Genomic DNA, 14,008 nt, shown 5'->3' with positions numbered 1-14,008 from the left:
GAAACAACATGCGACATGCGTCATGCCCATATAAGGAGTGGAGATACAGAAACAACATGTGACATGCCCATATAAGGAGTGGAGATACAGAAACAACACGCGACATGCCCATATAAGGAGTGGAGATACAGAAACAACATGCGTCATGCCCAAATAAGGAGTGGAGATACAGAAACAACATGCGTCATGCCCATATAAGGAGTGGAGCTACAGAAACAACATGCGACATGCGTCATGCCCATATAAGGAGTAGAGATACAGTCAGAAATATCAAATACATTTCAACACGTTGCAGTAATGTCTGGAAACTTCAAGTGTGAGTATCTTTGACTGGAGACGGGTTACGGTTACCCCCCTTCTTTTCTGGAGTTACCCCCCTCTTTTCTGGAGTTTCAGTGACACCCCCCCCCCCCAGTTTCAGGATTAACAGACTCAGTTTGAACTAAACCTTCTTTCAGAAACGGGCCCCAGATCCACTAACACCAGAGCGTGATTAACAGTCATGATAATTAACCCTCAAGTTTTAGAGAAAAGGGGTGGAGCTAGCTCCCCCCACCTCCACTCACACTCACCCTGGTTGTACGAGTCACCATGGCAACAGGAGACTAAAAAGAGTCCCTCCTACTTTAACCATCTGGAGATACAGAAACAACATGCGTTATGCCCATATAAGGAGTGGAGCTATAGAAACAACATGCGTCATGCCCATATAAGGAGTGGAGATACAGAAACAACATGCGACATGCGTCATGCCCATATAAGGAGTGGAGATACAGAAACAACATGTGACATGCCCATATAAGGAGTGGAGATACAGAAACAACACGCGACATGCCCATATAAGGAGTGGAGATACAGAAACAACATGCGTCATGCCCAAATAAGGAGTGGAGATACAGAAACAACATGCGTCATGCCCATATAAGGAGTGGAGCTACAGAAACAACATGCGACATGCGTCATGCCCATATAAGGAGTAGAGATACAGTCAGAAATATCAAATACATTTCAACACGTTGCAGTAATGTCTGGAAACTTCAAGTGTGAGTATCTTTGACTGGAGACGGGTTACGGTTACCCCCCTTCTTTTCTGGAGTTACCCCCCTCTTTTCTGGAGTTTCAGTGACACCCCCCCCCCCCAGTTTCAGGATTAACAGACTCAGTTTGAACTAAACCTTCTTTCAGAAACGGGCCCCAGATCCACTAACACCAGAGCGTGATTAACAGTCATGATAATTAACCCTCAAGTTTTAGAGAAAAGGGGTGGAGCTAGCTTCATATGACCTTGTAGTTGAGTTTGTGAGTAAAAGATATTCATCATTTAACATCTTAAAAACACTTTTTTTACTCTGTTGAAGGATGAACGATGATTTCAGTTCATCACTTTACAGACTATAATGTTATTATACAGGACTCCTCCCCCCTCTCCATCAAGACATCTGATTGGTCAGTGGACGGAGACTTCCACAGGTTGATCTCTCTAACATAACCTGGAGCAGGTTAAGTGTGCAGCATAGGTTACCATGGCGATATACCCAGGTAACAAATGAACCACCTAACCACCCAGAGTTAACCCTGAAGTGACCTGTAACCCCAAATCCTGCTTCTTAGTCCAGCCCCCTGGTTAGGTTCACAGACTCAGTTACCATAGTAACTGACTCAGAGCTAAAGTTACCTCCCTCTCTGGAACGGGCTGGACTTACCCCCCCCCCTCATTTCAGGATTAACAGATTCAGAGTTTGAACTAAACCTGCTCTCTGAAACAGGACCAAGATTTCTCCTGGAGAAGGTAAATAAAGAAATCTAATGTAATCTCTACCCCCCTCTCTCCCCCCCCCCCCCCCCTCAGTGTGAGTACAGGTATCCCGTTGAGTCTCTCTCTGATGTTCGGAGCGTTCGTTCTCTCTTTCCTGATCTTCGTCTCTACGTCGACTTTTACTGTAAGTTTAAAAAATATATTATATAATATATAATAGTTTATATATTAATATATATCATTATATAGTCTGTTAGTTTATATATTAATATATATATCATTATATAGACTGTTAGTTTATATATTAATATATATCATTATATAGTCTGTTAGTTTATATATTAATATATATCATTATATAGACTGTTAGTTTATATATTAATATATATATTAATATATAGTCTGTTAGTTTATATATGAATATATATCATTATATAGACTGTTAGTTTATATATTAATATATATATCATTATATAGTCTGTTAGTTTATATATTAATATATATATCATTATAGTCTGTTAATTTATATATTAATATATATATCATTATAGTCTGTTAGTTTATATATTAATATATATCATTATATAGACTGTTAGTTTATATATTAATATATATATCATTATATAGTCTGTTAGTTTATATATTAATATATCATTATATAGTCTGTTAGTTTATATATTAATATATATATCATTATATAGACTGTTAGTTTATATATTAATATATATATCATTATAGTCTGTTAGTTTATATATTAATATATATCATTATATAGACTGTTAGTTTATATATTAATATATATATCATTATATAGTCTGTTAGTTTATATATTAATATATATCATTATATAGACTGTTAGTTTATATATTAATATATATATCATTATATAGTCTGTTAGTTTATATATTAATATATCATTATATAGTCTGTTAGTTTATATATTAATATATATCATTATATAGACTGTTAGTTTATATATTAATATATATATCATTATATAGTCTGTTAGTTTATATATTAATATATATATCATTATATAGTCTGTTAGTTTATATATTAATATATATCATTATATAGTCTGTTAGTTTATATATTAATATATATATCATTATATAGTCTGTTAGTTTATATATTAATATATCATTATATAGTCTGTTAGTTTATATATTAATATATATCATTATATAGACTGTTAGTTTATATATTAATATATATATCATTATATAGTCTGTTAGTTTATATATTAATATATATATCATTATATAGTCTGTTAGTTTATATATTAATATATATCATTATATAGTCTGTTAGTTTATATATTAATATATATATCATTATATAGACTGTTAGTCTGTTAGTTTATATATTAATATATATCATTATATAGACTGTTAGTTTATATATTAATATATATATCATTATATAGTCTGTTAGTTTATATATTAATATATCATTATATAGTCTGTTAGTTTATATATTAATATATATATCATTATATAGACTGTTAGTTTATATATTAATATATATATCATTATAGTCTGTTAGTTTATATATTAATATATATCATTATATAGACTGTTAGTTTCTATATTAATATATATATCATTATATAGTCTGTTAGTTTATATATTAATATATATCATTATATAGACTGTTAGTTTATATATTAATATATATATCATTATATAGTCTGTTAGTTTATATATTAATATATCATTATATAGTCTGTTAGTTTATATATTAATATATATCATTATATAGACTGTTAGTTTATATATTAATATATATATCATTATATAGTCTGTTAGTTTATATATTAATATATATATCATTATATAGTCTGTTAGTTTATATATTAATATATATCATTATATAGTCTGTTAGTTTATATATTAATATATATATCATTATATAGACTGTTAGTTTATATATTAATATATATATCATTATAGACTGTTAGTTTATATATTAATATATCATTATAGTCTGTTAGTTTCTATATTAATATATATCATTATAGTCTGTTAGTTTCTATATTAATATATATCATTATATACACTGTTAGTTTATATATTAATATATATCATTATATAGTCTGTTAGTTTATATATTAATATATATCATTATATAGACTGTTAGTTTATATATTAATATATATATCATTATATAGACTGTTAGTTTATATATTAATATATATATCATTATAGACTGTTAGTTTATATATTAATATATCATTATAGTCTGTTAGTTTCTATATTAATATATATCATTATAGTCTGTTAGTTTCTATATTAATATATATCATTATATACACTGTTAGTTTATATATTAATATATATATCATTATATAGTCTGTTAGTTTATATATTAATATATATCATTATATAGTCTGTTAGTTTATATATTAATATATATATCATTATATAGACTGTTAGTTTATATATTAATATATATATCATTATAGACTGTTAGTTTATATATTAATATATCATTATAGTCTGTTAGTTTCTATATTAATATATATCATTATAGTCTGTTAGTTTCTATATTAATATATATCATTATATACACTGTTAGTTTATATATTAATATATATCATTATATAGTCTGTTAGTTTATATATTAATATATATCATTATATAGACTGTTAGTTTATATATTAATATATATCATTATAGTCTGTTAGTTTATATATTAATATATAGATCATTATATAGACTGTTAGTTTATATATTAATATATATATCATTATAGTCTGTTAGTTTATATATTAATATATATATCATTATATAGACTGTTAGTTTATATATTAATATATATATCATTATAGTCTGTTAGTTTATATATTAATATATAGATCATTATATAGACTGTTAGTTTATATATTAATATATATCATTATAGTCTGTTAGTTTATATATTAATATATATATCATTATATAGACTGTTAGTTTATATATTAATATATATATCATTATAGTCTGTTAGTTTATATATTAATATATAGATCATTATATAGACTGTTAGTTTATATATTAATATATATATCATTATAGTCTGTTAGTTTATATATTAATATATATATCATTATATAGACTGTTAGTTTATATATTAATATATATCATTATATAGACTGTTAGTTTATATATTAATATATATATCATTATATAGACTGTTAGTTTATATATTAATATATATATCATTATAGTCTGTTAGTTTATATATTAATATATAGATCATTATATAGACTGTTAGTTTATATATTAATATATATATCATTATAGTCTGTTAGTTTATATATTAATATATATCATTATATAGTCTGTTAGTTTATATATTAATATATATATCATTATATAGTCTGTTAGTTTATATATTAATATATATATCATTATATAGTCTGTTAGTTTATATATTAATATATATATCATTATATAGACTGTTAGTTTATATATTAATATATATATCATTATAGTCTGTTAGTTTATATATTAATATATATATCATTATATAGACTGTTAATTTATATATTAATATATATCATTATATAGACTGTTAGTTTATATATTAATATATATCATTATATAGACTGTTAGTTTATATATTAATATATATATCATTATATAGACTGTTAGTTTATATATTAATATATATATCATTATAGTCTGTTAGTTTATATATTAATATATAGATCATTATATAGACTGTTAGTTTATATATTAATATATATCATTATAGTCTGTTAGTTTATATATTAATATATATATCATTATATAGACTGTTAGTTTATATATTAATATATATATCATTATAGTCTGTTAGTTTATATATTAATATATAGATCATTATATAGACTGTTAGTTTATATATTAATATATATATCATTATAGTCTGTTAGTTTATATATTAATATATATATCATTATATAGACTGTTAGTTTATATATTAATATATATCATTATATAGACTGTTAGTTTATATATTAATATATATATCATTATATAGACTGTTAGTTTATATATTAATATATATATCATTATAGTCTGTTAGTTTATATATTAATATATAGATCATTATATAGACTGTTAGTTTATATATTAATATATATATCATTATAGTCTGTTAGTTTATATATTAATATATATCATTATATAGTCTGTTAGTTTATATATTAATATATATATCATTATATAGTCTGTTAGTTTATATATTAATATATATATCATTATATAGTCTGTTAGTTTATATATTAATATATATATCATTATATAGACTGTTAGTTTATATATTAATATATATATCATTATAGTCTGTTAGTTTATATATTAATATATATATCATTATATAGACTGTTAATTTATATATTAATATATATCATTATATAGACTGTTAGTTTATATATTAATATATATCATTATATAGACTGTTAGTTTATATATTAATATATATATCATTATATAGACTGTTAGTTTATATATATCATTATAGTCTGTTAGTTTATATATTAATATATAGATCATTATATAGACTGTTAGTTTATATATTAATATATATATCATTATAGTCTGTTAGTTTATATATTAATATATATCATTATATAGTCTGTTAGTTTATATATTAATATATATATCATTATATAGTCTGTTAGTTTATATATTAATATATATATCATATAGTCTGTTAGTTTATATATTAATATATATATCATTATATAGTCTGTTAGTTTATATATTAATATATATATCATTATAGTCTGTTAGTTTATATATTAATATATAGATCATTATATAGACTGTTAGTTTATATATTAATATATATCATTACATAGACTGTTAGTTTATATATTAATATATATCATTATAGTCTGTTAGTTTATATATTAATATATATATCATTATATAGTCTGTTAGTTTATATATTAATATATATATATCATTATAGTCTGTTAGTTTATATATTAATATATAGATCATTATATAGACTGTTAGTTTATATATTAATATATATCATTATATAGACTGTTAGTTTATATATTAATATATATATCATTATAGTCTGTTAGTTTATATATTAATATATAGATCATTATATAGTCTGTTAGTTTATATATTAATATATATATCATTATATAGACTGTTAGTTTATATATTAATATATATCATTATATAGACTGTTAGTTTATATATTAATATATATCATTATATAGACTGTTAGTTTATATATTAATATATATCATTATAGTCTGTTAGTTTATATATTAATATATATATCATTATATAGACTGTTAGTTTATATATTAATATATATATCATTATAGTCTGTTAGTTTATATATTAATATATAGATCATTATATAGACTGTTAGTTTATATATTAATATATATATCATTATAGTCTGTTAGTTTATATATTAATATATATCATTATATAGACTGTTAGTTTATATATTAATATATAGATCATTATATAGTCTGTTAGTTTATATATTAATATATATATCATTATATAGTCTGTTAGTTTATATATTAATATATATATCATTATATAGACTGTTAGTTTATATATTAATATATATATCATTATAGTCTGTTAGTTTATATATTAATATATAGATCATTATATAGACTGTTAGTTTATATATTAATATATATCATTATATAGACTGTTAGTTTATATATTAATATATATCATTATAGTCTGTTAGTTTATATATTAATATATATATCATTATATAGTCTGTTAGTTTATATATTAATATATATATATCATTATAGTCTGTTAGTTTATATATTAATACATAGATCATTATATAGTCTGTTAGTTTATATATTAATATATATCATTATATAGACTGTTAGTTTATATATTAATATATATATCATTATAGTCTGTTAGTTTATATATTAATATATAGATCATTATATAGTCTGTTAGTTTATATATTAATATATATATCATTATATAGACTGTTAGTTTATATATTAATATATATCATTATATAGACTGTTAGTTTATATATTAATATATATCATTATATAGACTGTTAGTTTATATATTAATATATATATCATTATAGTCTGTTAGTTTATATATTAATATATATATCATTATATAGACTGTTAGTTTATATATTAATATATATCATTATATAGACTGTTAGTTTATATATTAATATATATATCATTATATAGTCTGTTAGTTTATATATTAATATATATCATTATATAGTCTGTTAGTTTATATATTAATATATAGATCATTATATAGACTGTTAGTTTATAGATTAATATATATATCATTATAGTCTGTTAGTTTATATATTAATATATAGATCATTATATAGACTGTTAGTTTATATATTAATATATAGATCATTATATAGACTGTTAGTTTATATATTAATATATAGATCATTATATAGACTGTTAGTTTATATATTAATATATAGATCATTATATTTTGATTGACAGGTTTTCCAAACAAAGAGAAGAAGAGGTTGCTGTACCTGGCTGGGACACTTCCTGTTCACTTTGAAGGTCACGTCTCCCCCTCTATCTCCCCCCCCCCGGTGGTTTGTTATCCTGTATGTGAAGTCTCACTAACAGAGTGCTGTTTCTCCTGTTCATCAACAGGAAGTGTTTATAATATCCCAGTGTGCATCTGGCTCCATGAGACTCACCCCCTGTCCCGACCTCGCTGCTACGTCTGTCCCTCTGTTACCATGGTGATCAACCCCGCCTGTCCAAGCGTCGACGCCTCGGGAAACATCAGCCTGGACGGACTGAGGAACTGGACTTATGTAAGTCTGAGCATGCTCCACGTTTCCTTCACTTCCTTCCTCCACTAGCGTCTTAGTCCGTCCAACCAGAGGAATGAGGAAACGAAACAGAGGAGAGAGGAAACGAGGAAATGAAACAGAGGAGAGAGGAAACGAGGAAACGAAACAGAGGAGAGAGGAGAGAGGAACAAGGAAACGAGAGGAGAGAGGAAACGAGGAAAGCCATCTGTCGTCTTTAACAGCTGTTTATGTTTTCACAAATACACAGTGTTAATTAGAATCAAATACACACAGTGTTAATTAGAATCAAATATACACAGTGTTAATTAGAATCAAATACACACAGTGTTAATTAGAATCAAATATACACAGTGTTAATTAGAATCAAATATACACAGTGTTAATTAGAATCAAATATACACAGTGTTAATTACAGTGGTGGGCTGTCAGGGCCAGCAAGGCCTTCTCTGCTGGCCTAAACACTATCAGACAGAATCACTGACTTATGTTTTAATATATTTTTTCCATGAATATGTATTAAATTATTTCCAATAGTCTTTCTCTTCATTTCATAGCTTTTCTCTTGGTTGCGCTGCTTCCACTAGTGTATGTTTATGTTAGAGCTTTTATCCAATCATATTTCAGCCATCATTTGTTGCCAGGGTCAAAAATCTGCCTTGACGCCTTCAGAATTGATAGTGCTGGCGTCTGTAGTTTAAAGTCAGTGGCAATGACGCTGTTACTTTAACCAATCAGATTTCGAGTTGGCAACACCGAGGCCATCTAGCAGGCGTCCAGTGACGGCGGCATTTTCACGTCCTTTGATTGGATGGTTAGAGAAATACTAGTCAGAGCCAACAAAGCATCTATAGCTAGCGGCACGAACTAAAATATTTTGCGAGTGGATTTCATAGCTTTTTTAACAACCCACAATGGCTGACGGAGGAGAAGAAATTGATTTGGTCGCACTTATGCTCACAAAACCATTTTCAAGACGGACTTTTCCAGAAAAACTGGACATTGTGAAGAACGGTCGGCAGACTCCGAAGCTAGCAAGTCTGTCCCAGCCGGGAAAAGGGTTTGTCCGCCACTTTCAAGTCAGCAACTACGAGCGGTACCCTTGGCTCACAGCCTCCGAGGATCACTGCAAATTGTATTGCTGGGAATGTCTGTTATTTGCAACTGATCGACTTGGTGTTTGGAGCCACAGTGGGTTTGCAAACTTGAGTTGTCTAACCAAGGCAGCAGGGAGACACCAAAGCACGGCCGGACACTTACAAGCAACGGTGCTTTTGAAAACTTTTGGGGAAACCCGAGTGGATCTACAGCTCAACGAACAAGTGCGCAGGGAAACGGAGCTCCACAACGAAAAGGTGAAGAAAAATAGGGAAATCTTGAAAAGACTGATAGATTGTGTCATATTTTTGGGTAGACAGGAACTTTCATTTAGAGGACACGATGAAAGCGCGGGATCCACCAATAGAGGCAACTATTTGGAGCTTCTTTCTTTCCTTGCTGAAAACAACACGGACTTGCATTACCACCTGACCACTAATAAAGTGTTTTGTGGGACATCAGGCAAAATACAAAATGACCTGATTAGTGCTATTGGTGAAGTGATGGGAGAAGAGATAAAAAGGGAGATTAATCAAGCACCGTTTGTCGCTGTTATGGTGGACGAGACAACAGACGCGAGTAATGCAGCGCAGCTCGCACTGGTCCTGCGTTATGTGACGGACTCAGGTGTCAAGGAGCGGTTTGTCAGTTTTGAAGATGTAACTAGTGGCAAGCGGGCCGATGACATTGCTGCTCTTATTGTCAGTTTCCTGGAGGAATATGAATGTCTGGATAAAGTTGTGGCACAGTGTTACGATGGCGCAGCGGTCATGTCATCTGGATTAAATGGGGTGCAGGCTAAAGTTAAGGAGAGGGCTCCTATTGCCTTATTCATACACTGCCATGCACATCGACTGAATCTGGTACTGACTCAAGGGGCCTCAAAGCTGAAAGAATGCAAGATCTTTTTTGCCCACCTCAATGGCCTGGCTGCATTTTTCTCCAGATCCCCTAAGCGCACGCAACTACTGGATGATATTTGCCAGCGGCGTCTTCCTCGTGTGGCACCAACGCGGTGGCAATACACATCGAGATTGGTCAGCACAGTGTTTGAGAAGAGAGATGCCCTAAAGGAGCTGTTTGACCACATACTGGAAAATCACGATGAGTACGACGAGGACTCTTTGCGTTCTGCTGATGGATTTAATGCACGTCTGGATGATTTTGAGTTTTGTTTTTTGCTTCACACATTTAATGGCATTTTTGAGCATTCAGATGTGCTTTTTGCAATACTTCAGAGCAAAACATTGGATGTACAATTCTGTCTGGCAAGGGTGAAGGAGTTTTGTGACACCATTGAGCGAGAGAGGCGCCGGTTTGATGAGATCTACGAGGCCACTGCGCGCATCTCAAGCGCTCCGAGCGCACGGAGGGGCCCGGCAAAAGGAGACGTTCGCGCACACTACCACCAACTCCACAGCAACGTTCTGGACAACATTATTTGCCAGATACGGAATAGATTTCAAGACCACGAACAATTGATGTTTCTGTCCCTCCTCGACCCCCAGCAGTTCAAGACATACCGGAAAAAATTCCCGCACACAGCCTTCTCCAGCTTAACGCAGAGTCACGGAACACTGTTCGATCTGTCCCGGCTGAAAACAGAACTGACTGTAATGTATGCCATGACTGATTTTGAAGGGAAAAGTCCCGCTGATCTCCTTGATTTCCTTCAGAACAAAAGTCTGGGTGAGAGCATGGCGCAGCTGTACACATTGGCATGTTTGGCGGTGACCATCCCGGTGTCCACTGCTTCTGTCGAGCGGACATTCTCCGCCCTGAAGCGAATAAAAACTTACTCCAGAAACACGACTGGACAGACTAGACTTTCAGCATTAGCCTCCATGGCGATAGAAAGGGACTTATTGTTGGAACTGAAACGCACAGATAAACTGTACAACAGAGTAATCGAACTCTTCTTGAGGAAAGAAAGGAGGATGGACTTTGCTTACAAATAATCAGTAGTTTTGGTGAGTAATGCATTTTATTTAAACGTTTTAATATTTTTGTCATTTAATTAGGTTAATATTGATGTTCCTGCTAGAGATGATGTATGTATGGCAGCTGTGGCTACAGTGAAAAGAGACTTGTTGAATTGTCCTAATTGGGTTTCTTGCTTTAGTAATGACATTCTTTCTTGCTACATGAGATACCTTTCTGTGATGCAACGCCCTGTTATACTGCATTTCTGTGTAATATTGATGGTTTCTATAGCCGTGGTCATAGTCGTAGTCATAATGATGGCATTAAGAGGTGGATTAGTTCATGTAGGACACCAGTGAAGGCCTAGGTGTGAAATGCACGGCCCGCCACTGGTTAATTAGAATCAAATACACACAGTGTTAATTAGAATCAAATACACACAGTGTTAATTAGAATCAAATACACAGTGTTAATTAGAATCAAATATACACAGTGTTAATCAGAATCAAATACACAGTGTTAATCAGAATCAAATACGCAGTGTTAATCAGAATCAAATATACACAGTGTTAATCAGAATCAAATACAGTGTTAATTAGAATCAAATACACAGTGTTAATCAGAATCAAATACACAGTGTTAATCAGAATCAAATACACAGTGTTAATTAGAATCACATACACACAGTGTTAATCAGAATCAAATACACAGTGTTAATTAGAATCAAATATACACAGTGTTAATTAGAATCACATATACACAGTGTTAATTAGAATCAAATATACACAGTGTTAATTAGAATCAAATACACACAGTGTTAATTAGAATCAAATATACACAGTGTTAATTAGAATCAAATATACACAGTGTTAATTAGAATCACATATACACAGTGTTAATTAGAATCAAATACACAGTGTTAATTAGAATCAAATACACAGTGTTAATCAGAATCAAATACACAGTGTTAATTAGAATCACATACACAGTGTTAATCACAATCAAATAAACAGTGTTAATTAGAATCAAATACACAGTGTTAATTAGAATCAAATACACAGTGTTAATTAGAATCAAATACACAGTGTTAATCACAATCAAATACACAGTGTTAATTAGAATCAAATATACACAGTGTTAATTAGAATCACATATACACAGTGTTAATTAGAATCAAATACACAGTGTTAATCACAATCAAATACACAGTGTTAATTAGAATCAAATATACACAGTGTTAATTAGAATCAAATATACACAGTGTTAATTAGAATCACATATACACAGTGTTAATTAGAATCACATATACACAGTGTTAATTAGAATCACATATACACAGTGTTAATTAGAATCAAATATACACAGTGTTAATTAGAATCAAATACACAGTGTTAATTAGAATCAAATATACACAGTGTTAATTAGAATCACATATACACAGTGTTAATTAGAATCACATATACACAGTGTTAATTAGAATCACATATACACAGTGTTAATTAGAATCAAATATACACAGTGTTAATTAGAATCAAATATACACAGTGTTAATTAGAATCACATATACACAGTGTTAATTAGAATCAAATATACACAGTGTTAATTAGAATCAAATACAGTGTTAATTAGAATCAAATATACACAGTGTTAATTAGAATCAAATACACAGTGTTAATTAGAATCAAATATACACAGTGTTAATTAGAATCACATATACACAGTGTTAATTAGAATCAAATATACACAGTGTTAATTAGAATCAAATACAGTGTTAATTAGAATCAAATATACACAGTGTTAATTAGAATCAAATACACAGTGTTAATTAGAATCAAATATACACAGTGTTAATTAGAATCACATATACACAGTGTTAATTAGAATCAAATATACACAGTGTTAATTAGAATCACATACACACAGTGTTAATTAGAATCAAATACAGTGTTAATTAGAATCACATACACACAGTGTTAATTAGAATCACATACACACAGTGTTAATTAGAATCAAATACAGTGTTAATTAGAATCTAATACACAGTGTTAATTAGAATCACATACACACAGTTTTAATTAGAATCACATACACAGTGTTAATTAGAATCACATACACACAGTGTTAATTAGAATCAAATACAGTGTTAATTAGAATCACATACACAGTGTTAATTAGAATCAAATACAGTGTTAATTAGAATCAAATACACACAGTGTTAATTAGAATCAAATACACAGTGTTAATCAGAATCACATACAGTGTTAATTAGAATCAAATAAATACAGTGTTAATTAGAATCAAATAAATACAGTGTTAATTAGAATCAAATACACAGTGTTAATCAGAATCACATACAGTGTTAATTAGAATCAAATACACAGTGTTAATCAGAATCACATACACAGTGTTAATCAGAATCAAATACAGTGTTAATTA

The 14,008-nt window shown here is 28.2% G+C and overlaps 1 protein-coding gene across 1 annotated transcript in view; it reads left to right on the top strand.

The window, feature by feature from the left end:
- LOC132979657 (ubiquitin-conjugating enzyme E2 variant 3-like) overlaps nucleotides 1-14,008 on the top strand; it is a 138,264-nt gene that overhangs the window by 118,244 nt on the left and 6,012 nt on the right. Inside the window, exons 3-5 of the mRNA XM_061045558.1 lie at nucleotides 1,850-1,940; nucleotides 8,226-8,291; nucleotides 8,388-8,554. Coding sequence (XP_060901541.1) covers nucleotides 1,850-1,940; nucleotides 8,226-8,291; nucleotides 8,388-8,554 — 324 coding nt within the window. The remainder of the gene's footprint in view (nucleotides 1-1,849; nucleotides 1,941-8,225; nucleotides 8,292-8,387; nucleotides 8,555-14,008) is intronic.

Source organism: Labrus mixtus, chromosome 8 (genome assembly GCF_963584025.1).
Source record: "Labrus mixtus chromosome 8, fLabMix1.1, whole genome shotgun sequence".
Classification (NCBI taxonomy): Eukaryota; Metazoa; Chordata; class Actinopteri; order Labriformes; family Labridae; genus Labrus; species Labrus mixtus.
Note: the sequence above shows the minus strand (reverse complement) of the source record. Positions and strands in the feature narration are given on the sequence as shown.